Source organism: Diceros bicornis, chromosome 8 (assembly GCF_020826845.1).
Source record: "Diceros bicornis minor isolate mBicDic1 chromosome 8, mDicBic1.mat.cur, whole genome shotgun sequence".
NCBI classification, from domain to species: domain Eukaryota; kingdom Metazoa; phylum Chordata; class Mammalia; order Perissodactyla; family Rhinocerotidae; genus Diceros; species Diceros bicornis.
The window spans coordinates 32801196-32827444 of NC_080747.1; the positions used below are offsets into that span (position 1 = coordinate 32801196).

A 26249-nucleotide genomic window follows, 5' to 3' on the forward strand; every position below is an offset into this window, starting at 1 on the left:
AGCTAGCTTACCTGTGAGATCCTTTGCTAAATCTGGGTGATTCATTAAACAGTGACTGGCAAATTTCACACTTTCTAATCTCACAGGAACGTGAATGTCATTAAATCTACATAGAAAGAGATTGTTAAATATTAGTTGTAAGGCAAAATAATTATTTTCAAATAAGGTATATCTCACATTATGTAAATGCCTATAAACAACAACAGTTACTGATTAGAAAATGTATTGATTATTATTATGACAGTTAATACGTTCTGAAGGAAGAATATAAAGGAAAAAGATAATTTCACAAAAACATTTTGGAAAACAGAATTTGTTTACCATGCTAAAGCAAACAAAAACCAGTATAAAACACATCCTCCAACCCAAACTACCTAGTTTGTAAAGCCAAAAATTTAAGATCTTAAAATTATGCTATAAAACAAACAAAAAACAAATATTCAAAAATGCACAAAATCTACCTGAAAAAAATATACAAGAGGAAAATACTAGGGGGATTTGAGGTAGCAAATCACATGCAAGAGGCAGATCCAGAAGTTCAAAGATGAGTGTGTGAAATGCACGTGTCATACTGCCGCACAACAAAAAATTTCATATGGCCAGGACCAACTTGTATTAAAATGCTCTTTTAAAGGTCTGGTATACTGTAAGAATTCAGTAAATATGAAACACCACATGTAGATTCAAAACTGCATATAATAAGGATAAGCTGAGCAACACCCAAATTTAAAATTTATCATTGGACAATTTTAAAAACATTTATTAATTATAAAAATGTGATTTAAATAGCAGGAGATATTTTTATTTCTGAAGTAGTCTCATAAAACAACCAATTAAACTAAAGTTATTTAATAAATGTCTTAATGTCCATGGCCTCCTAGTTTCTTATCCAGAATCATATTTTAATAAAACCTTGCATTTAGGATTGATAATTTTTACTGCCAGAGAAAAATGAAAATGTTACCACTTATGATCAGGTAAATTACAAAGAATCAAAACACTTATTGCTAAATACCTAAGGAAAACAGTACAGTAAAACAGACTGGTAATACTTCTCTGTTCTATGAATCAGAGATTCATTATTAGAGACAGCAGTGAATGTAAAATTATGAATATAAGAAGCCTTTAATGATTGATTTAGTTTTTACAGTAACCCAGGTAAAATATGAACCTTGCATTTTTGCTTAAATGTTTTGCTGTAAATATTGATGTCAATCACAAGGACAGAATCACTCCTCTGTATACTGACAAGTACAGTTGCTTCATCCTCTCTATTCTAAATTCTTATAAATTCAAGTTTAATCATTCAAATAGTCAACCCTTATTCCTATTAAGACCTTCAAAATGGCCTGTTCTGAACAAGTAACTTAAAATATCATTATGTCAGTGTCAGAGATTTCTCAGATTTGTTACGTTCTCCAGAATACTAATACGTAGTGAAAATCGACTTTTCAATGTTTAAAGCAAAGAAACATGTAATGGAATTCAAGGTGGAATTTAATAAATTTCATCGATTTTTCAACCTTACCATCAAGTTGAATAGAATGCAATAATTCTAAGTTCTTGAGAAGGAATATTGAAAACTATTTGAGTGAAGAGCAATGATATTTTTAATTTCAAAATCATACAACAATACCAAAATAGTTCAAAACACATATCGTGTAATCAGATAAGCTACAGACCTAAAAGATAAGCACTAGTAAATGAATAAATTGCTGGACTGAAAAATGGCATGGATTGGACCATTATGTCTTCAGTCTCATGATTTATTTAAAAATCTTAAGACTTGGAATATTCTCAGATGTTGCCTACATTATTTTAGCACAAAAAAGATTAAAAAGTGTTATGTGGGTAAATAATAAGCTTTCTTCATAAAAACTCTGTCCTACAATTTATTCTCCAAGAAAGACAGCAACACAGATACTAAAAAAAAATATATATATATATATATATCAATTAAAGTTTGGATATGTGTGGTTTTAATCAAGTGGACCATACTTACTGGCCTCCAAAATATACAAGTTAGAATCCATAAGATTGTATGTTCTCTTACCGTCCAAGAAAACACTGCCAAAGAGGACGATTCTGTGTTGCCAAATCGGAATCTTTAGACCCAAACAATTTAGCTAAAAGTCGAACAACAGCTAGTCGCTCTTCTCCATCATTGCTCTAAGGGAAAAGAGAAAATAAATGAAGCCTGAGGTTTATTCATCAGATTACAGAAAACAACATGAAACATTCTCAAGAAGCTACAATTTCATATTTCTGCTTATAACGAGACCCTTAAAATATCATATGCTCTCATTCACTATGCAGAAATTGATTTGATTCCATGCTAGATCATCTGGTTCTTTGCTCTTATTTCACACCCTCCCAACTGCTAATTTATGCCTACTTCACTGCTTCTTTGCAATTTACACAGACATTGTAGAAATATAAAGATAATCATTCAATTCAAACATTCCCTAAGAGTCCGAGAAAAAAATCTTGTAAAGGGCAAGCTGCAAATAATTCCCGCTCTAGTAAGCTTTCTTTATAAGAAATCTTTCCTAAAATTTGAGCTCCAATATAAGCCCTCATCAATTAAGGTTTTGATATGTGAAGTTTTAATCAAGGATCCCCTACTGACTGAAGAACATGACACTGAAGAATGTCATGATTCAGGAAAACTCATTTTAATAGAAGAGCAAGAATTTTAAGAAGATCTAAAAGGTCAGGTGAACTGAACACTACAAAAAAACCAAACCTTAGTTTAAAGTTGTTTTTTGATAAAGGCCTCCTATTTTCTTATCTTGAATCAATATATGCTATGAAAATTCTGTTCCAGTTTCACTAGCAATGTCATGTCTTAATATAAATTAAGTTATTCCGAAACCATATGGCGTGTGAAACTTTTTTTCTTTGTTTTGGTGAGGAAGATTGTCCCTGAGCTAACATCTGTGCCAATTTTCCTCTATTTTGTATGTGGAACGCCACCACAGCATGCTTGATGAGCAGTGTGTAGGTCAGCACCTGGGATCTGAACCCGCAAACCCCAGGCAGCCAAAGTGGAGCATGCAAACTTAACCAGTACACCACTGGGCCAGCCCTGAAATTTTTAAAAAATCACATATTCACTAGGAAAATAAAGGCAGTAACTAAAAGTAATTGCTCATTTTTTGAAATGTTCAAATATAATGTATGTTTACAGCAATACCAGAAATGCAATAAACAAATATTCATGAGAAAAGACAAAGTTAAAAAAGACCATAAGATATATATAGTCTTTTCCTTATGGATGTCTTAACTCTTAGGAATAGAAGTTTTGTGGGTAAAATAGGCACACTTATCAAATAGATATAAAAATGAAAACTGTATCAAGCTTTAACACTTACAATTACAAAAATGATTTTCTTTGACAAAGTTTTTTTCAAGCAATGTGACAACATACAGATTAGAGCTACCTTTTAGTAAGTCTAGTTGACTAGCCAATGTGATTTATTTTTTTTAAAGAAAAATCAATCTATCCCTTAAATGTCAAACACAAGAATAAGTGGAAATTTTATTCTATTTTTAAGTGACTACTTTAGTAGCTTAGCAATTATTTCAAATGATGTGACATTTCACATCTATACAGTTAACTACTCAAATAAAACTAAGTGAAAACTTGCCCCTTGTCTTTTTAAAATACATTCCTTGAGTGAGACTGGGAAATGATTATAGTGATGGTCATTTTTTTTGGTGCAAAATCATTTGGTGTCTCTGATGTATAGCTGTATTATAAATCTATTCCAAAGTGAAAATTATCTCATTAAGACATTACGTAATACGTTGTTTGAATACAAATATATATATCTTAATAATTTTAAAAGTGGGTAAAATTTAGAAATTCTGCATTAACAATTTACCAGTGACTTTCTAAAAGAGATTCAAAAGCCTATCTAGTTTTCATTTCTCTTCAATTCCAGCTAGAAAAGGTCACTAACTCTATTATTGTTTCTAATTACAAAGTAATTGATTCAGAACAAGTCTCTGTAAAAATTTTCACTCCAACCAAATTAAGGCAATTACGGCTACTTTATAATGTTTTTAAATTTGGGGAATAAATGTAAATGTCAGTCTCTCTCTCTGCATGCCATGAAGGAAGTCTTAAATGTAAAAGGTGGCAAATTTCCTGATAATTATAACCAAGGCTGCTAGAGTACCCCTTAAATATATGAAAATACACTCTCTGGACCTATGCAGTGGATAGTGTGTACAGTTGCATGCAGTGGCCCAGTATAGAGTAAAATCAAACAAATAGTTATTTTGAAGCATTTTCTCAAACATTTTTACTGTCCTAAAGAGGACTGTAACCTAGGACTCTTCATTATGAAAAGCTGTAGCTATATGATTCAGAGCTATAACTACAGAAAATCACCACAGCCATAAAAACTTTCTAGGCTATCTACTTAACACATACTGGTGACTCAAAAAGAGGAACCCTAATTATATATAGATAGTACCTAAACTACTCCGAATCTCAGTTTCTTCATTTGTGATGAGAAAAGTTAACACTGGTATAGGTTAGGGTTGCAGTCAGAAGCAAATACAAACACAGGTGATGGCACTTGTTTTAAGACAATAAAATATTCCATTATCACTATTATTTAGACACAGTATTAGTTCAGTATAAAGTTACAAAAAGGTATGAATTTATCTAAGAACACAGAAAAACATAAAAATCAATGGCCTTGTGTCATATATATTGTACTTAAAGAGACTACATAGAAATAACATTAACTGATTATGGTGTTAATTTTTTTTTAAAAAGAAGAAATCTATGAAAAAAATTGTTGTTCAGGTACCTTTAAAGTATGCCTATGAAATCAAATTGTATCAACGAAGAAGAGAAGGTATAAAATAAAGGAGTAATTGGGGACTGTGGTAAACTGAAAAACTCATAACCCATTTAAGAAGGTGCTACTACTACTCAGTTCTAGCTACATTGTTGTCATGTAGAAGTAAGGGCCCAGTGTTGCCAAATCACCTGATTTTTTTTTAAAAAAAGAAAATGCATACATCTGAACTTTCAATCAATATCCCATTTTTAAATTTATTCATTCACTCAATGTTAGCAACTAAAAAGAGAAAATTCTTTGTATGAGAATTTAAAATAAAATCTATCAAAGAAAACCTATTTTGGGGCTGGATTCAGCTCCTTAGCTTAGCAACCTCTGCTTTAGATAAATGAACCTATAGAAGAATGGGGTATGAACTACCACTATAGCTTAGCTTCCCTCAGTTTACATTAAGTCCATACATGGAAGTCTAAAAGTCTAGTTTCTAATTCCTTCCCACCATCTATCATGGCAGTCTTCTTTAAGGATTAAAGAGGCTTGACTTTTCATATTCAGACTCTATAAATAGATTGGGAGAAAGTACTTTAATGCCTTATACCTAGAAATAATTTGGTATGGAAACATCTTTAGGCTGTTGTTAAAATAAACTCTTAATATTAAAAAACAAAACAAATAAAATGTTCTCTATATAACATTTTCCATATAACAAAGTTTCTTAGAAGCCAGCTACAATGTCCTTTATACTATAAATAACAAATGCTTGTAATAAAGACAATATAGACAATTCTTCATTATCTATACATATTTTAAGAGGTTGAAAACCGAAGTTCTAATCCCAATTCTGTTTTAATTGTGTAAATAGGCAAAATATTTCTTCTTAACTTTTTCATCTGAAAAATCAAAACTGTAATGTTGGTCCTAATTATATCATAGTCTGATTTAAGGATCAAATAAGATATTGAATATAAAAAGACTTTTCAAAAAGTCCAGAACATTAAGCAAACGTTAAGATGTTATCTTCTGTAGTTCAGCTGGGATAGGGAATCAAATGTCCAAGTTTTTTGTATTTTTTGAGGAGTTATGAATTCCTTGCTTAGTTGGTTATTAAAAGATACATTCTCAAGTCATACAGTAAAATTTTTGTCCTTGATCTACACTATGAAAGGGTCATAGAGTTGTAATCAAGACCCTTTGAGCACTGAGTCTGAAATCTTTTGATGTCCTAAAACATACCTATCTACTAATAAATAACATTTAATAACAACATGCATTATAAGTTTCTAGGATAATACTATTTTTCATATCTATTATTTGTGTCACTGTGTCTATCAGATATTTAACTAGGTAAGCTATAATTTTGCAATGTAACCTTTCCTATCACCCAGATGAGAGATACTGTTTTATTCAAATGATTCAAAAATGTATACCTTAACTAAATATAAGTTGAACACATATTTTATTCTTTTACAGTTAGAGAAAAACTATTTGTTATATATTTTTCTCTTAAAGCTTATTGGGCTTAAAAATATGGTCAGTCTCAGGCCGGCCCCATGGCTTAGTGGTGCACACGCTCCGCTACTGGCGGCCCAGGTTCGGATCCTGGGCGCGCACCGACACACCACTTCTCCGGCCATGCTGAGGCCGAGTCCCACATACAGCAACTAGAAGGATGTGCAACTATGACATACAACTATCTACTGGGGCTTTGGGGGGAAAAAAAAAGGAGGAGGATTGGCAATAGATGTTAGCGCAGAGCCGGTCTTCCTCAGCAAAAAGAGGAGGATTAGCATGGATGTTAGCTCAGGGCTGATCTTCCTCACAAAAGTAAATAAATAAATGAAACTGTTAAAAAAGAAAAAACTTGTTAAAAAAAAAAATTATGGTCAGTCTTACCTTCAGTTTGAATTCAAGCTGTGGCATGACAGATAATAATAAATGAGGATCTATAGCAAAAAGTTCCTGAATCAGATCAAATACATGTTCTGACAAATCACTTACTGATGATCTTCCCAGCACCAGTACTTGATTGAAAAACTATAGAATTAAAACAAAAATAACATATTCATTTAATTTAAAATTTGAACAGGTTTTTTATAAATATGTGTTAAAAAACAATATACTTAGGCATTACATATACAACTGAAGGAAATGAAACAGAACAGACGTTTCAAATTACTAATATTAGATAGGACAGTCACCAAAACAGAAGAAATAAACCTCTAACTATCAAACTATGAATGTTACAGGGAGAAAGGTAAAAAAGAATTGAGTTTGTTAGCTTTCTTTCAAATCAGGATGGCATTTCTAGGAATCTTTCATTAAAACAAAATAATTTTAATAGTTTATGTAATTCACTATAGAGAATTTTATAGAGAAATTTCCTTATAGAAGAGAAAATTTTAAGTCTCAATCTTTTTGATTTTTATTTAAGTCTGATTAATTTTTCCATGAGTTTAGTAATAAAAAGTATTCAAAGGTGGAGGATGAGTTTTTTTTTTTTCTTTTTAAATACCCAGAGAAAGTCAAATACATTTTGACTCAGAGGACAAAGAGAAGGAAAAAGTGATGATACAAAAGCTAACTGATAATTTAAAAGAATGCTAGGAAGAAACCAAGAGAATACAATATTAAGAGCACACATTAAAAAACACCTCCACTCCCTGCCAACACATATACACACTTAGAAAAAAATTTTAAATTTAAAAACGCTAAAGAGGCAGTTGTGTGCAACTGATACAAGCATATATTTCCAGTAGTATCATCAAATGTTATATTTCTTTTGAAAAGCAACATACGTTATGAGTTAGAAAACATTCATAGTCACTATGAAGACCTTGAAAAGAATAAGGAAAACAGTTTTAGCAAAATTAAAAAACACACACACACATGATTAAGCACAGAACACTAATTCTGGAAGGATATATGAAAACATATTGGTGATGGTTATTTCTGAGAATTGAGAATAGAGTATTCGGGTTTGAAGAGATCCTTTTCACTGTATACTCTTGTACTAGTTGAGAAAACTTTTTTTTTTTACCACGTTTAAGTATTAATTTAATAATATAAATACTACTAATAATTCATATCATTTAAATTAATATACTTATACTTAGGTTTTTATATGTGGAAAATAATTCAACAATAGATAAATGCTACATTCACAAAAATAGTTACTGTAGGAAAACATGGAAAAAATCTAAATGCAGGACAACAGGGAAATGGTTAGATAAATTATGGGTATATGTCAATTCAAAGGAATATTTATAGTCATTCATATTATAAATAAAAAGATAATGTCAAAATATGGAAATATATATATAAATGAAGACAATTCAAAATTTTATATAAAGTATGTGAAAAAATAGGTAGGAGTGTGAGCAAATGTGCAATAATGGAATTGTTACATTAAGGTGGTAGTATTATAAATATTTCTTTTTTGTTCTAAATTACTTTATTGATTTTTTTAGTTAAAAAAGAACTTTTATTCAATACAGTAAAAAAAAAGTAATTTTTTATTATATAACAACTATTTAAGAGGGAGAAACAAAAGGGTTTAGAAGAATGACCTAGAAACATGAAGAGAAAATACATAGACAGACACAGAGAGCCAAAGATGAAGATGAAGCGAGAAAGTGAAAGAGATCAGCATATCCAGAAGATATAAAGATAAGTACAGAAGCAACAGAAGATGGGGTGGAAGTTGTAGACAAGTTTTCATAAAACAACATCCTTCATCAACTTGTGCCATTTAAAAATAATGTCAAAGGCCAGCCCCATGGCGTGGCGGTTACATTTGGTGCGCTCTGCTTCAACAGCCCAGGTTTGCAGGTTTGGATCCCAGGTGTGGACCTACACCACTAGTCAGCCATGCTGAGGTGGCGACCCACATACAAAATGCAGGAAGAATGGCACAGATGTTAGCTCAGGGCAAATCTTCCTCACCAAAAAAAAAAATATATATATATATATATATAATAATGTCAAAAAAGCTTATAAAGTTATGCTGCATTTGGTCACACCTGGAAGTATCAGTTTTTTTAATATATTTTTCTAAATAGATGAAACTGTTTATAGCATAAATAAACCTATATGTGAAAGGTTCTAATAAATTACTGCAATAGGTTAAGAATTACACAATTATGGAATAAATACAGGTAGAAATACATACATTAGCAATGCATGCCTCAATAGTCTGGACTGTCCTTTTCAACAAGACTTTTGCGAGGTCAAAGGACTGTTTATTTAAGTTCTGAAACACAATAAAAATATGTAAAGTTGCAATGAATTAATGAATTTTAGACAGCACCATTACAACACTGTAGTGTTCAAATCTACAAAGTATGAAGCGAAAAATATAACTGAATACCCATCAAGGTTTTACCCAATACTCTCTAGTCAAGTGGTCTTAAAGCAGAAGTTGCAAATAGCACAACTATGAATTAAAACTAAAATACATTAGATAGTCAGCCAAAAGCCCAACACTATATTAGGTTTAGTTTTACTAAAGTCAATATGGACCTGAGGTTTTTTGGTTTTGTTTGTTAACCAGTTACACCCATGTATCCTAAACAAATATACACACACAGCCCTCTCTAACCCATATCTCTCAGTATTTCATTGTGTAATCAAAGTGTGCTCTGAGGAGTAGACCTGGAAAGTGTTCCAAGTAAAATTCTCAATCAATTATATTTTTGAAATACCAATCTTACTCCTCAAGATTCCCAATGCACTGTAACAAATTAAAGGGTCTGACAAAGACTGTAGAAAAAATACATCATTAATTTTTTAAAACTTTATTGAAAATGGAATTCTTGTTTTGAAGAGTACCTATTAACAATGCAATACTCTGAAGTTTTGGACCAAACAGATTCATTCACCACCATCTTGCACCTCTCCCAATAAGAGGCTAGGAAACCCTATACTCTAGGTCAGTAGTCAGCAAACCTATGCAAAGAGCTAGATGGTAAATAATGTAGGTTTTGTCAGCCATATGGTCACTGCTGCAAATACACAACTCTGCTGTTGCAGTGTGACAAAATGAAAACTAATGAGCATCGCTGTGTTCAAATAAAACTTTATTTACATAAATAGGCAGTGGGCCAGATTTGGTCCACAAGCCGTAGCTTTCTGACCCTTACTCCAGGCTTTTATTCCATTGGCAAAAGGATAAGATTAGCTCAAAATTAAGGCAACTCTTCTATTTCCTAAAAGGGCATATTTACCGCTCATAAAAATACTTTAACAAGAACATAAACACCAAATACACTACCTATTCCTCTCAAAGTTTTTCCTCTCTTATTTTGCCTGACATATATTCCCTTTGCCATACTCTCAAAATTTTAACTAATTACAGATATTCATTTGAATTAGTAAAATGCAAATAATGTTTAGAGAGTCAGCGAGTCAGGAGAAGAATTTATAATTAATTACATCTTATTGTGAATAAGTACATTGTTCATCTAACATCTGATAATAGGTCACTGAATCATCAGAGGAAAAAAAGCAGGAGGGTAAATATCAACAGGGGGGTAGGCCAGAGTACAGTCCAGTGGAGGAGTAGTGAGCTAAGTCTTTCAGTTCCTTAGCAGGACCTAGCAGAGAGAAACAGAAACAGGAACAGGGAGAAAGACACAGCTCTGAATCATCCTTTTCCCTTTAAAATTAACCATATAGTTCCCACTTCTGCCCAAATCTTTTTCTGAAAGTACCTAAGAAAAATGTAGGATATGGGTTCTGAGGAGAAATACAAATTCCTTTGCTCTGCATCTATGTTACAAAGGAGGAAATACATTTTCTTTTCCCAAAAAAAAGAAAAAAAAACTAACCAAGACAGTACTCCAACACCCTATAATTCCCAGATTAGATATGAGTGGTGAATTCAAAACATTTTTAGTTTTCCAGAAAATAAGCAACACTTAACTAAATGAAAATCTTCCACAATATAGTATGCTAATCAATATATCTTCTAAAAACAATAATAGCTGCAAGACTGATGTGTGTAACTCTATTTTATTTGGGGCTGGAGAATGACAGTGGGAGTAATTGCAGGGGATCGCAAATGGTGAAAAACAATTATTTTTCACGTGTAGTACTACTTTTACATATTAACCTTTAATATCTTCATACTATACAGACCTTATGTGCAGGAATGAGGTTAATAAGAATGGAGTCCAATAATTCTTGAGTAACTCCATCACCTTCCATGATGATAGAACTCATCAAGTCTAGCATATGCATTTGTACCTTCTTATTGTGGCTATTGCTAAAAAAACAAACAAAGCAAAAAACAAAGAAGAAAAGAAAAAAAATTCAGGCTTACAAAAAGAAAATGAAACGTCCCAATTTAAAACACTATCTCAGATGTAAAAGGATTTTCGCTTGAGGGAACCATGCCAATGCCAATAACAGCAGAGAAATTTGGCTGCTCTGTTATTTTCTTCCTCTGTCGACTATTACAACAGCTGTAAGGTATTGTAAAGTATTTTACAAAAACAAAGACCTTTAAAATGAATTAAGTCCCTACAGGATTACTTTAAAATAAATTAAGTCCTTCACAATTAAGATTCAGAGAGTGAGTTAAATTTAACCAAACAAAAATGTCAACTTCAAAGAAAGAACAATCTTGCTTATATACCCCCAGATTTTTTAAGGTGATAAAATTTTGAGCAAGGAAACAAAAAAAATGTACAAGATAATGAAGGTAGATAGTTGTTCATCCTTTTAGATCTTAATACATTCCTCAAGATAAGATTAAACTATAAATACACAAAAAAGCCTAAGCCCATAGAAGTAATTTTTTCTATATATCTTTGCCACTAGAGGTTTTAGTTCACCAATCCTGAAAATCAAGTCTGATACAAAATGGTTACCAGAACTTATAGAAGGTTCTGAAAATGTCACCCTTGTACTCTCAAAAAATTTCAAACAAACAAATAAAAAATCAACAAGGTATAAAGCCAAGAATCAGTTTCAGGCCTGCTTCCTTAGCCAGTGAAGAGTCAACTGTAGTCCTCCTCAATAAATATGTCTACTGCTGACACAAATTTATCTAAAAAGACTGGGGCTACAAAACTGTTATAACTAGTAGAACATCTAGGCTTCTCTCCTCCTGACTGCATCTTAACTAAAGACTTGATCTATCCCATTTTCACATTTATCAGAATATATATGCAAAGAAAAACCAAGAGAAATGATATAATTTAATTCTACTACTATAGATACAGGGAAGTTTAAATCAAGACTAAACTAAAGTTTAATATCATTCATGTTATCTTTCACCTCTAATTTTTAAAAAATTAACTTGAAATAATGTATAATAAACCTGTGGGGCACTGAATGGTAAAAAGGAAAGATGAAAATTTTAAACATTGGTCGAAAAATTGTCACATCATTAGATACACAGTTTTCTACTACTTTTAGAAAGACCCCTCTTTTGCATGCCCTCTCTCACGTATCGTGTTTACTTTACTAAAGGCCAAGATTGCGCAGGATCAATTATATAGTGGGGTGTGTGTGTGTATGCTGAGGAGAGTACGAGTAGGGGGTGAAGAACAGAGAGATTAAGCTTGATGCAAAAAAAACTGAAGAGAGTATTTAGCTCTCAGATCCATATATACTTGGGGATAGGAAAGAAATGAAGAGAAGAGAGATGAAAATAGACGTAAAAATTATTTCCACATGTTCCAGCCAAGATGCAATAACAGGATTTACCCTCCTACCTGAAACAATTAAAAAACTGGACAAAATATGTGAAACAACCGTTTTCAGACACTGGATATCACACACATGTTGCTGAGAGAGGGAAACAAACGAGGTGAACAATCCTACAATTTTCCCAGCTTACTGCTTGGTAAGTTTCCAGGCTACAGTGTGGGGAGGTAACACCCTGGCAGAGCCTAACAGCTTTCCTAAGTTTGGGGAGGCTCGAGTTTGCAGGGCAGAATATCAGAGCGGAGAGAGCTACTCAGAGAGCAAGCTCACAAAGGGTACCCCCTCAATCTTCAAGTGTTTAGTGAACAGCACGCCCATGTAAGGAAATTTCGTGAGTTTGGGGAAGGCATCACCTGAAAGGAGAAGAGGGAATAATCCCTGGAACTCACACAGGTCTTACAATAGTGCACGTTCCCACTACAGTGGAAAATCTCATAAGTCACAGGGCATCTAGTAAGAGTAATTAGAAAGGTAAACCCACAGGTCTAAGAAGCTCAATGAGCCCCAAGCACGGGAAACAGGAAGAAAACTACACCATGTTACATCATAATCAAATTGCTTAAAACTAGTAATAAAGAGAAAATCTTAAAAGTGGGTAGAAAAAAAGATACATTATGTACAGAGGAACAAAGATTAAAAAGGACAAAAACTTCTCATTAGAAACAATGAGACAAAGAGGAAGCAAACCAGAAAAAGATGGAGCAACATCTTTAAAAGTACTGAAAGAGAAAAGAAGAAAAAAAATCTATCAACCTAGTACTCTTAACATGAAAATAACTTTCAAAAATGAAGGTGGAATAAAGACTTTTTCAGACACACAAAAACTGAAAGAATTCTATCAGCAGCAGACCTGAACTATAGAAAATGTTAAAGGAAGTCTTTCAGACTGAAGAAAAATAACACTAGATGGAAATCTGTATCCATGCAAAGGAATGAAGAACACCAGCTACCTGGTAAATGTGTCAGTAAATACAAATCAATAAGCTCCTCCTTCAAAAGGCAAGTCTTTTATTTACTCATATCTTATTGTGAATTATTTTAATTAGATAATTATGTCAACAATAAATTTAGTTTATTGTTCAGGAAATAAAAATATTAATAAGATCAAAAACAGTGTGAGTGTGTATAAGTAATTGCGAGAGGAACGAAGTATAATTAGAGAGTGGGAAGCAGACTTAGGTGGATAAAGTCATAAAAGGGGCAGAATGATGACAATTTCAGGAGTTTGTTTTTTTTATTTTGTTGGTGATTTTAATTTCTAAAGAAAAAGCTGCAAAAACGTGGTAGAATGCAAACAATGGCCACAAATTGTTCTGATCTCTGTATGCACATGCATTTAAAGTGCTGCTCCTTCATCAAGACATGGAGTCTAACCAACCTTTCAATCTGGGCTTGCCTATGTGCTTTGCTTGGCCAATGAAATGTTAAGTAAACACAAAGCGAGCAGAGGTTAAAAAAGTGCTTGTGCAGTGGGGCTTAACCTTACTTGCTACTTGTAAAATCCAGTCATAATATGAAGAGGCCTGGGCTAGCCTACCGGATGAGGAGAGAAAGACATGCAACCCAGTTGTTCTATTACCTCAGCCAACTGTCAGACGGCCTGCCAAGTGACTGCAAATACAGGAGTGAATTCAGCCCAGATAAAAAGAACTGCCAAGGAGAATCACGAGCTAAATAAAATGGTGGTTGTTTTAAGCTACCAAATTTGAGTCATTTTGTTATGTAGCAAAAGCTAACTAATACAAAAGGTAAAGTTTATATATTTTATCATTTATTTAAGGGCCTTCAGTTAGTCAGTTGTCACAGGAAGCTTTTTCTCATGCAGTCTCTATACGCTTCTATCTCTAGACCAGGTTAGTCCAGTCCTTTCCTGTTTATTCCAGGTTAAATTCTATTCCTACCTTTCCATCCAAGGAAAAGGAAAACATGTTATGGTATTCATAAAATATCTACAGAAAACTCTAGAAATGTGCTCTCCAATACGGAAGCTATTATTTAATGGCCACTTGGCTAGTGAACACTTGAAGTATATGGATAGAGCCACATGTTGAAATAATAATGCTTTTGGATATAGTGGGATAAATAAAGTATATTATTTAAATAAATTTCATTTGTTTCTTTTTATCTTAATGTAGCTACTAGGAAATTTAAAATTTATGTGAGACATATTATGTTTGTATATAATGTAACGCTGTAGAACACATCTCATAACAATGCTTGTTTTACCATACAACAAAACAAAACAAAACAATGGACTTAAATCAGAGTTTCGGCTCTCCTGTTCAGCCATTTGTCCTTGGGCAAGCCACCACACTCCTTCTCTGTGAATTAGTTTCCCTATTTCTAAAAGGAAAGACCAATGTTTAAGATATTTTTCTAGCTCTAAAATGAGAAAATATCAAAGTCAGCGTGTCTAACCATTGGACTATTATGTCTCCCAGCACTTACTAATGGTACTTACAATATTTATAATTTGCACCTCATAATTTATACTTCTTATATAATGTCTCATACCATTTGCGTTTACAAGAGTCAACCAATATAACTGATACCATAATTTCAAATGGTAATGTAAGGGCAAAGGCAACTTTCAGTCAACAGAATTATTTATTTATTTTCCTCTTCATGTTAATTCTTCTAAGGAAAACATTTCCTTGTAACTCTAAAAGATCTCAGTGTACATGCACAGTACACAATACTTCAATACACACAGCAAGAAAAAGAGACAAACAGAAATGCTTAAAAAATAACTTACTTGATCACTGAGAAGAGAGTCCTAAAAAGCTGAATAAAAATTTCATTGCAATCTTCCAATTCAAAGCAGATGTTATATGATTTAACCCAAGCTAAATTCTTAAATAAATAAATAAAAATAATTATTTACACATACACAGTTACACAAGAGCAAACTCAATCAAATTTAATTTTTAGAATTAGAAATCTATATGAAAGCTTATAAAGGCCCAACATACAAAATCGCAATTTTTAAAATAGTCCTGTACTCTGATCTTTAAAAAGACATATATCTGTTGGCATTAACCTTCTCTAACTGAAAAATATTAAATTGTTAGAGGTTGGCAGACATATATACATATAAAATATACGGAGTAGTGAAAATTAATTCAACTTAATTCCTTTTTGGATTAGAAAAGAATAAAAACAGAAAGAGGAAAATAAAAGTTTCAAATAATATAACAGTTGTCCCACTGGAATATACTTTATCTTTTCAGGATATGAGGAGCAAAAAAGGGTTATAAAAGACATTTTATTAAATGGGCTTTGTATAAAACAAAAAAAGATTCATTTTACATTATAAAGTTACTATAAACAATTTTCTACTACGTAAAATAGTGTGATGTTTATTAAATAAATTTTTTTTACCTCTAATAAATAAAAGTATCTATTAAACTGTGGACTCTTTGTATCCTCCAAACCTTTTAATTGTCTGGTAATAAACAAAAATATGTCCTGTTAAAAGAAATGATAAAATATATTAATTTAGACACAAATACTTATCATCCTTTCCAAATACACTAATAGTCCGTATACATATATATATTCCCCCATTACAAACTACAATAAAAGAAAATTCTTCTTTAGCCAAATGACTCGGGACTGGCATAGTTCATTATTCAAAAACTGGAAAAGAGAAAATCATATAAAACTACATCCTTTACAAGCAAAAATAAACATCACTGCCACGAATCTTTAGGCTTTCTCATTCTAACAGAACCATAGGTTCTATATCTTGTTACCCTTTCTTCTACTATAGAACTTCCACTTTACTATCTCCATCTTGCATCATGGCAAACAATTAGCTTCATTTTAAGGACCTGAACTTTCCTACATGTAAATAGTAATTTTCAGTACCTAGTTTTGAATTTGATGTGTGACTACCAAGTTGTGTGGAACAAAAGCAATAATAGACTGGTCCATGGGTTGTACTTTTCACAAAAGTGCTTCATTTCTTAATAAGCTTTCTTTAGCAATTTTAACCCAAAATAGTATCAGTACGGGACAAACTAATTTTAGGACTGTTTAAAAGAAAGCAGTTCAAAGGATTAAAATTTGCCAAGAATAAAATTATCCAACATATGAAATCAGCTTAAAAGATCAATTCAAAAGAGGAATTCCTCAAGCATTTCAAACAAAAGCAGAGCCACCAGGATGAGCATACAGGTTTTTTTTTTTTTTTTTATAATTTTATTTATTTATTTTTTCCCCCAAAGCCCCAGTAGATAGTTGTATGTCATAGCTGCACATCCTTCTAGTTGCTGTACGTGGGACGCGGCCTCAGCATGGCCAGAGAAGTGGTGCGTCGGTGCGCGCCCGGGATCCAAACCCGGGCCGCCAGTAGCGGAGTGCGCGCGCACTTAACCGCTAAGCCACGGGCCGGCCCGAGCATATAGTTTTGAGTGTAGAATAACTTGCAATGGAAAACAGTCATTTGAATGTGTAAATTCTGCTACACTATCATGTTAAAAAGTGTCATTAATCCACTATTTATCCCTTCAATTCAGCCAACTGGGCATTGTGTTATCCTGAAGGTTAGATATGAGCAGACAAGGACTAGTTTTGATCTGCACCTTTCAACGTCTCGTAAAAATACCAATCATTTTTGTGGATACTCAACAAATATTAGCTGAATGACTGGTTTGCTTTACAATCTCATATAATCTTTGTATGATGATAAGATAAATAATATGAAAGCTATGTTCATAAGGGTAAGCTAAACTATAAAAGTAAACCAATTTTGTAAAAATTGTATTTACCTTAAGTTTATCATGGGAAGTATATGGAGCTTCTGGGGCATAGATTCGAAAGATGTCAGCCAAACAACATGCTACAAGGAGACGCACATCTTTATTGGGATTCCTGAGGAAAAATTCAGATGCAAGATGCAAGGCTAGTGGGAGATACTGTTGTTTTTCATCTTCTGAGTCCTGATCCATATCCATAAAAGTTTTTACTACCATCTGTAAAAATGTACAAAAGAAAAATATGATCAACTCCTGATATTTAGGAATCGGTGGAAGATATATTTTTTAAAAAAATCATCTTCACTACAACACAAACTAGCAATTAGTTACTATCAGAGGATTCACAATCAATTTTTGTTAAATCTTCATTTAAGCATTTGGGTAAAGATCACAAGCATGAAAAAGTATCAACTTTTGGATTACTCATGAACACATTATCTGCATTTGCACCAGATTTATGAAGAATTTAAGACTCTCATTATTATTTTATATCTAGCCCAGGAAAAAAGTTCTTGGCTTCACACGCACAACCAAATTCATTTGATATTTTGCAACATTATCGATTTTGTTTCTTTTATAATTTATTATCAAAGTTGCTTTGATTTAGGCTCCTTAAAACTGCTATTTCATTTCATACTTTAATAGGTTTTGCAATTCACAATAGAAAGCCATGTTTAAATATTTTTATGTAGTGGTACTTCTGATTAAAGCTTTAATTATAAAATAACCTCTGTTGTTATTTATGGTTACCAAATTAACAAATGTGCATTTTAGAATCATATTAAAATGCAAAAAAGTATAATTCAAAAATCCATAATTTCTCAATCCCAGAAAATAACTACTATTTACATTTTTGTGTATTTTATGCTGGTGTGTTTTCTCTGTAAAGATGCAAATAACTATACTATAATTCTTTACTCATTTATCAAATCACGATCATGTCCTCATGCCTTCAAAATTCTTCTTTAAATAAATCATACTTTACCTAGCCAGTCTCCGTTGTCAAATTTGAAGTTATACGTGTATTTCTATTTTGCCAAGACTTTTTATCATGAATAAGTGTTGAATTTTATCAAATATTTTTTTTGCACCTACTGAGGTGATCATATTTTCCTCCTAATTCTGTTAATAGAGTAAATCCCACTGACTGGTTTTCTAGTTTTAATTTAAATTTGCATTCCTAAAATCGAATTCTAGTCCAAGTTTCCATTCCTACAATAAGGCCAACTGGGTCATAATACTTTTGTGTATTGCTAGATTTGGTTAGGTAACATATCACTTCATTTTTTGCATTTATATTCATGAAAGAAATTCTTTTTTTTTTTTTTTTTGTGAGGAAGATTAGCCTTGAGCTAACTTCTGTTGTCAATCCTCCTCTTTTTGCTGAGGAAGATTGGCCCTGGGCTAACATCCATGCCCATCTTCCTCTACTTTATATGTGGGATGCCTGCCACAGCATGGCTTGATAAGCAGTGCGTACATCTGTGCCCGGGATCCAAACCCGTGAACCCTGGGCCGCCGAAGCAGAGCGTTGAGAACTTAACCACTACATCACCAGGCTGGCCCCCAAGAAATTCTTCTATTCTATAATTCTTCTATTCTATAATTCTTTTCTTAAAACGATTTTGTTGATTTTAGCATTGAGGTTACAACTTTGTTGATTTTAGTACTGAGATTATACTGGCTTGAAACAAATTGAGAAATGATCCCTTTTTTTTCCATTTTATGGAAAGTTTATAGTAAGATCATTTTATTTTTCTTCCTTAAATATTTAGTGAAGTTCAACTGATCAAAGAAGGAATCATACTGAAACTCAGAAAATATTCTGAACTGAATGACAATGAAAATATAAATTGTCAATACTTATGGAATGTAGTTAAAACTGTACTTAAGGGAAACTTATAGCCTTAAATGTATATACTACAAAAGAAGAAGGAATGAAAAATCAGTAATCTAACATTTCCAATTCAAGAAGTTAGAAAAACAGCAAAGTAAATAAAAAGAAGATAGAGTCAAAGGGGTAAAAAAAAAAAATCAAGAATAGACATCAATGAATTGGAAAACAAACATACAAAAGAGAAAAATCAACAATGTCAACACGTTGACTGTTGAAAAGACTAATAAAAATGACATGCCTCTACCAAAAATAAATCAAGAAAAGAGAGGAAAGTCACAAGTTACCAATACCAGGAATGAAAAAGAGGACATATTGTTACTCATCCCAATAATAATAATACAGGGGAAGGGAACCTGTCACATGAAATAAGAGTATCTGAATAATCCTGTTTGTATGAAAAAAAACTGAATCTGAAATTAAAAACCTTCCCACAAAGAAATCTACAATGCCAGATGGTTTCATTGGTGAAGTCCCAAACAAGACAACTGTCTACAGATATGTATAGTACTAGCTACTCTGCTTAAAATATCAAGCCCCTCCCTGCCATTCTGTTGTTACAACTTTGTGGTAACCATATTGTGGTTTGGTTATTCAGTCACACTAGTCAGTGAGAGTTTACTTTTAAAGTACGAACATCCCTATGAGAGTTAATACCTATTAAGTCTTATATTTTGTTTATCTATTAACATTTCAGAAGAGATTGTTAACTAGTTGGAATTAACAATGACACAGAAGATAAACACCTGAAATTTAGGAATTATTAGAGAAGTAAAGAGCACCAAAATGAGAGTTGTGGAGAGATCAAAGATAATCATAACATTCACTTTGGCAGGACTGGTCAGGCCACCTGAAATCATCTTACAAAAAGGTCCCTTTTACACAGACATAATTTGTCTAACCTCAATCAATAAAATAATCAAAGCTCATATTTACAGTTTAAATCCTCATGCAAGTTGACAAAAGTCAAAAGGAGAGAGCATGCAAATCACCGAGACATTTTGGCTTTTATCTTGAAGGCAAGAAAGAGCCACTGAAATGTTTTGAGCAATAGCATAATATGGTCAGATTAGCATTTCATGAAAATATCTCTTTAGTTAAGAGGTAGCCAGTAAAGGAATGTCTCACTCACGAGGTTGATGGATCCATCAAAGCTAACTCAGCCAGACTTTCAAGTCATTAGAGACATCTTACCAAGTATTCTGAAGCAGTTAGAGCAAGTTCAGTGGGCAGTGAGAGATGCCTTAAAACAACAATAAACATTTATTTATCACACAGTTTCTGCAGATGAGGAGTTGGGGACTGGCTTAGCTAGGTGGTTTTAGCTTGGAATCTTTCATGAGATTGTAGTCAGCCACAGCTACGGGTATCTGAAGGCTTGATTGGGCCTGCAGGACATGCTTCCAAGGTAACTCATTCACATAGTTGGTAAGTTGGCACTGGCTGTTGGCAAAAGGCCTCAGTTCCTCTCTATGTGTCCTCTCTAGACAGCTGCTTGAGTGCCCTCATGGAACGGCAGCTGAGCAATCCAAGAGAGCAAGTCGTAAGTGGTAATCTTTTATGACCTAACCTCAAAAAGCTGTCACTTCCACAATAGCCTATTAGTTACTCAAGTCAGATCTATTCGGTTGGAATATAAGGAAATGAGGATCATTCAGGGCAATCTTGGAGGCTTAACTACCATATTATACCTTCTAATATTTACATTTTATCTACTCCTCTCTCACAATGACACTGGGTTTGGCCATGTGACTTATTTTGACCAATGGGACATTAGCAAACATGATGCAAGGAGAGGCCTGATAACCACTTGCACATAGAGGCTGGAATGCTCCCTACTGAAACCAAGCCACTACACTGTTAGGAAGACCAGACTATCCCAGAAGGAGAGGCCATGCATAGAACCCTGGAAGGTGAGACACCATCTAGAGAGGTAGACTATGTAGAGGAGAACTGAGAGCCCTAGCTGAGCTCCCAGCTGAATTTAGCTGCAAGAGTAACCTCAGCTGATACCATATGGGACAGCCAAATCATTGATTGTGAGAAATAGTAATCTTAACCTACTAGTTTTTGTTTTACTAGACAACAACAATTAACTGAAACTGTATCCATTCCGCAGTTTTTTTATATGCCTTTCTGTATTACAGAGGCAGGAAAGCTAAAAACTACATTTCCCAGGTTCCCTTGCAATAGGGTTGCAGTTGTAATTTTGGTTTAGCCAATCAGAAGCACTTACTCAAGATTTAGAAGGTGCAAGTGTAGAAGTTGTGTTGCTGTTGCTTCTGCTGTTTTTGCTTGGCAAGTAGGAAGTGAAGGCATTTTGTGTGCGTGTAGTAGCAGCAGCATCATTAGCTTCGTGAAGACAGACAGGGAGGATGCATCCATTTTGTGACAGTACTGATCTATTAGATATGTGAGGCTCTGGAGCAAATCACTATGGTAATGGTTTACTCCTGACAATATCTCCAAGAGGAAGGTGCTATTATCATCTAAGTTTATGGATAAGGAAAACTGTGCACTTGTAGGTAATTTGCCCTAGGTCACAGAACAGGATCAATACCAGCATGGAAGGAAGGAAGAGAAGAAAATATAAAGTACATCACACATAGTAAGGGTATTATTTAGCTGAAATTTGGGTTCAGATAAATATCACACACATGTGATACCACATATGTGTCTGAACTGGGTAGCACAATATAAAGTGTATTTCTTAATGTGGGTTGTGGTAAAATAAAAAAAAAAAATCTGAAAGCAATGGTACTATATTAGTTCCTTACCAATATCTTATATCCTTTTTGGAATGAGGTATGATTTTGCTTATATGAGGTACCCAGAGTAGTCAAATTCATAGAGACAGGAAGTAGAACAGTGGCTACCATTGACTTCGGGGAGGAGGGAATGGGGAGTTAGTATTTAATGGGTATAGAGTTTCAGTAGGGTATGATGACAAAGTTCTGGAGATGGATGGTGCTGATGGTTGCACAACAATGTGAATATACTTAATGTCATTGAACTAACTGAACACTTAAAAATGATTAAAATGATAAATTTTATGTTACGTATATTTTACCACATTTTAAAAAATCAGTACAAACGACTTCTAAAACTGGGGAAACATTTTTCTCCACTGCATGTTAATTCAGGTTACAACCAAGTGGAACCAACATGAATATATAAAAAATGTATTAAAAGAAATAAAGTTCTGGATGAAGTAATAATAGTGTAATAAAAAAATAACACAAAAAATTTGGTCTTTGGGAATTTGCTAGGTAAGTTTTCAAAACTTTTAGAAAGAAATGCATCACATATATTGCCATAAAATATAGACAAGCATGGCATGAATGACCTAACTTGGAAAACACAAAGACGAGGATGACTGTAAATCACTATCTCTTATGAGCCTAAATACAAACATTAGAAATGGCATCTTAAAAAACCGAATAGCGTGTTTTTGTTATAAATGGCTTTGTGAGCGTGGGAGGGAAGAAGGAGGAATAAAAGTTGAAAAAGTTAACATCTGGAAAGTATGGGATCTGTTTGTACTAATCTTGCAACTTTTCTGGGTCTGAAATTATATCAAAGTAGAATTTAAAAAAAAATTTACCACATGATACAGGACAAACATACATATATTAATAATTGAATAATAAGTTTCACCAAATAAGACTTGTCTTAAAGAAAGTTTCTGATTTTAATAAACATATTTATCACTGCATCATTAGCTTGATATAGAGATGGTAATGATATGTAAATAAAATCACATTTAAGTATTCTAATTCTACTTTAAAACTTTAAAAAAAAAATATCAGAATTGTATGTTTCTTTCAGGAAAAGAAATGTTGGCTGTTTTGTTAACAACTGTATCCTCAATGATTAAAACAGTGACTGGCACAAAGTGGGCATGCAAACCTTTTTTTTTTTAAGAACACTAAAATACACGAAATGAATTTTTGACATCTAGTCTAATAATATATATTTTTAAAAATATGACCCATTATATGTCCCTACCATTCTGGCATATAACTTACTCAGTTCTAGATAATCAATTAGCATATAACTTTTGTTGGCTAGAAATTTATTTACAATTTTTAAGTAACTCTATTCCTACACACGTGTCTTTAGCAGGAGTCACAAGTCAAGAGAAAGGACACGGAAATAAGGATTGGGAGAAATGGAAAGCACATGCCCCATCCAGAGACAGAGCTGGCTTCAGCTAATGACTGCCAGGTGAGAATGCAGGTCTAATATTGCAAAATCATCCAGTTGTTCAAAACACAACAAAATTTTAAGTGAAATCATTTGATTTGAGAATTTCAGGAACTCCAAAAAGTTCATACCATTGTAAGGGACAAGCAAAACACGTCTATAGGCTCCACGTGGTCCTCAAATCAACATTTTGCAAATTGTTAGAAATATTTTAAAGGAAAAATGCCAACATAGCTATCTTTTCAGGTAAATGAATTATTCTGAAAAGCTATTTTTACACTTCTTTTGTACATAAATAGAAATACAAGTTTTCTTTAATTAGGTAAAAAAAAAATTATGAAGAAAATATCCAAATAAACTAAACATCATTAAGATCTAGAGAACCTTCAAAATGTTACTGAAGATTTTATAGCACACACTCCTCAACCATACCATAGAAAATATCATTAAATTAAAAATTTCCACTACCAATAAGTCATGGTAAAGACAGATCACTTTAGAACCTACACAAAAAATTATTCCCAATGGAATAAAAGCCAAAATTTGGAAGCGAAATCTAAGAAACTTTCAAAAAACAAAGGAAAATATCTTTATCACCTTGAGCAGGAAGGATTTCTTAAATCAAGACATAAAAGCACTATTTATAATGGCTGATTCTTGTTCTAAAATTAAAATTAATGTGTATTCATCAAAAGACATCACTAAAAAGTTCTTAAAAGACATGCTACCGAATGAAAGCAGGTATCTGCAACAAGCATAACCAACAAAGAACCAGTCTAGTATACATAAAGAACTCCTAGAATTCAATAAGGAAAAGAAAACCCAATTGTAAAATGGATATATGACTTGCTAGACTAAGCACTTCTTGATAGAAACCCAAACAGTCAATATAGTAAGGGAATAAATCCCAGTGGTGGCCAAGGAAAAGCAAAGTAAAACGATGGTAAGAGAACTGACATTTTAATAATATTGAGTTCTGTGATCCGTGAATATAGTATATCTCTCCATTAATTTAGGTTTTAAAAATTTCTCTTCCAGCACGCTCTTGTAGTTTTCAGTGCACTGGTCTTGCTTATTTTGTTACTTCAAGCTATTTTATCTTTTTGGATGCTACTGTAAATTTAAAAAAACTTTTATTTTCCAACTGTGGTTCCTCGTATATAGATGCACAGTCAATTTTTGTACATTGAGCTTGTGTCCTGTCACATTGCTACACAGCTTTATCGGTTCTGGTAACTTGTTTCTGCATTTCTTAGGATTTTCTACAAACATAATAATATCATTTGCAAATAAGGACAGTTATTTTTTTTAATATGTACGTGTTTTATTTCTTTTCCTTATTGCTCTAGCAAAACCACCAGAATATTGAACAAAAGTGGTGACAGAAGACATTTTTGCCTCTTTCCAGATCGTAGACAGCATTCAGTCTTTCACCATTAAGTATTATGTTGACTGGAGTTTTCTGTAGATGCTTTTTCATCAAGCTGAGAAAGTTATCTTCTATTCCTGATATGCTGTTAGTTTTTATGATGAATGTGTTGAATTTCTTTCAGATACTTTTTCTATATCTGTTGAGATGATAACATGGTTTTTCCATTTTATACTAGCGCTAATATGTTAAACTACATTTATTAATTTTCAAATATTAAACGAAATTCGCACTCCTGGAATAATCTTGACATGGTGGTCATTGGGTCATTGTGTTGTGTATGTGGTTTCTTTTTTTTCCTTCTATTTTTGGTTTGTTTTTGTTTGGCTGCCTGGATCTGCTCTGCTAATATTCTGTCGTTCATTAACACTCGTGGTCTGTAGTTTTCTTTTCTTGTAACGTGGGTTATGTTTTGGTATCAAGGTAATATTGGCCTTATAAAGTGAGGTGGAAGTGTTCACTCTTCTATTTTCTGAACTTTGCAGAATTGATATGATTTTTTCCTTAAATGTTTAATATAATTCACCAATGAAGTCATCTGGGCCTTTGTGGGAAAGCTTTTAGTTGCAAGTTCAGTTCCTAAAATCAGTATAAGGCTATCAGTTTTCTATTTCATCTTAAGTCAGTTTTGGTAATTTGCATTTTTCTAGAAATATATTCATTTCATTTAGCATACTGAATTTACTGGGATAAAGTTGCTCATAATATACCTTTATTATCCTTTTAATGTCTGGAAAATCTATACTGATGTCTCCTCTTTTGTCACTGACATTGCCGATTTTTGTCTTCTTTCCTTTTTCTTGACTGTTCTAATGTAGCCGTCTCAAGGAGGGAGGAGTGAATGTCTGGAGACATTTTTGTTTGTCATAACTGAGAGAAGGTGTTCTACTGGCATCTCATGGGTAGAGGCCAGGGATCCCATTAAATATCCTACAATGGACAGGATAGCTCCCCACAACAACCATCAGGCTGAATGAGTCGAGAGCCAAGGTTGAGAAACATGATCTAATAAGGGGTTTGTCAATTTTTTTGATCTTTTCGAAGAATCAACTTGGGGCATTATTGGTTTTCTCTATTGTTTGTCCATTTTCTATTTGACTGATTTCCATTCTATCTTTAGTATGTCCTTCCTTCTACTTTCTTTAGGTTTAATCTGCTGTTTTTTCTAGGTTCTGAGGGTAGAAGCTTACCATTGATTCTAGATGGTTCTCTTCTAATCTAACCATTTAAAAGCTTATCAAAATAAATTTCTCAATAAGCACTGCTTTAGCTATATCCTAACAAATTTTGATATCATTTTCATTAAGTTCAAAATATTTTAATATTCCTTGTGATTTCTTTATTCACATGTTACTTAGAAGTATACTGTTTAATTTCCAAATATTTGAGTATTTTCTGGACATTTTTTTCTTATTGATTTCTCATTTAAC

General features: G+C 32.9%; 1 protein-coding gene across 5 annotated transcripts in view; it reads right to left on the reverse strand.

The window, feature by feature from the left end:
* The window catches only part of PDS5A (PDS5 cohesin associated factor A), a 159708-nt gene that overhangs the window by 79389 nt on the left and 54070 nt on the right, over positions 1 to 26249 (reverse strand). For all 5 annotated transcript variants that reach the window (XM_058546914.1, XM_058546913.1, XM_058546915.1 and 2 more), the window contains exons 3-10: positions 17303 to 17506; positions 15912 to 15998; positions 15286 to 15383; positions 10956 to 11082; positions 8989 to 9069; positions 6714 to 6854; positions 2054 to 2169; positions 12 to 106 (exon numbers count right to left, since the gene is read on the reverse strand). In XM_058546914.1, the coding sequence (XP_058402897.1) occupies positions 12 to 106; positions 2054 to 2169; positions 6714 to 6854; positions 8989 to 9069; positions 10956 to 11082; positions 15286 to 15383; positions 15912 to 15998; positions 17303 to 17506 (949 nt within the window). The remainder of the gene's footprint in view (positions 1 to 11; positions 107 to 2053; positions 2170 to 6713; positions 6855 to 8988; positions 9070 to 10955; positions 11083 to 15285; positions 15384 to 15911; positions 15999 to 17302; positions 17507 to 26249) is intronic.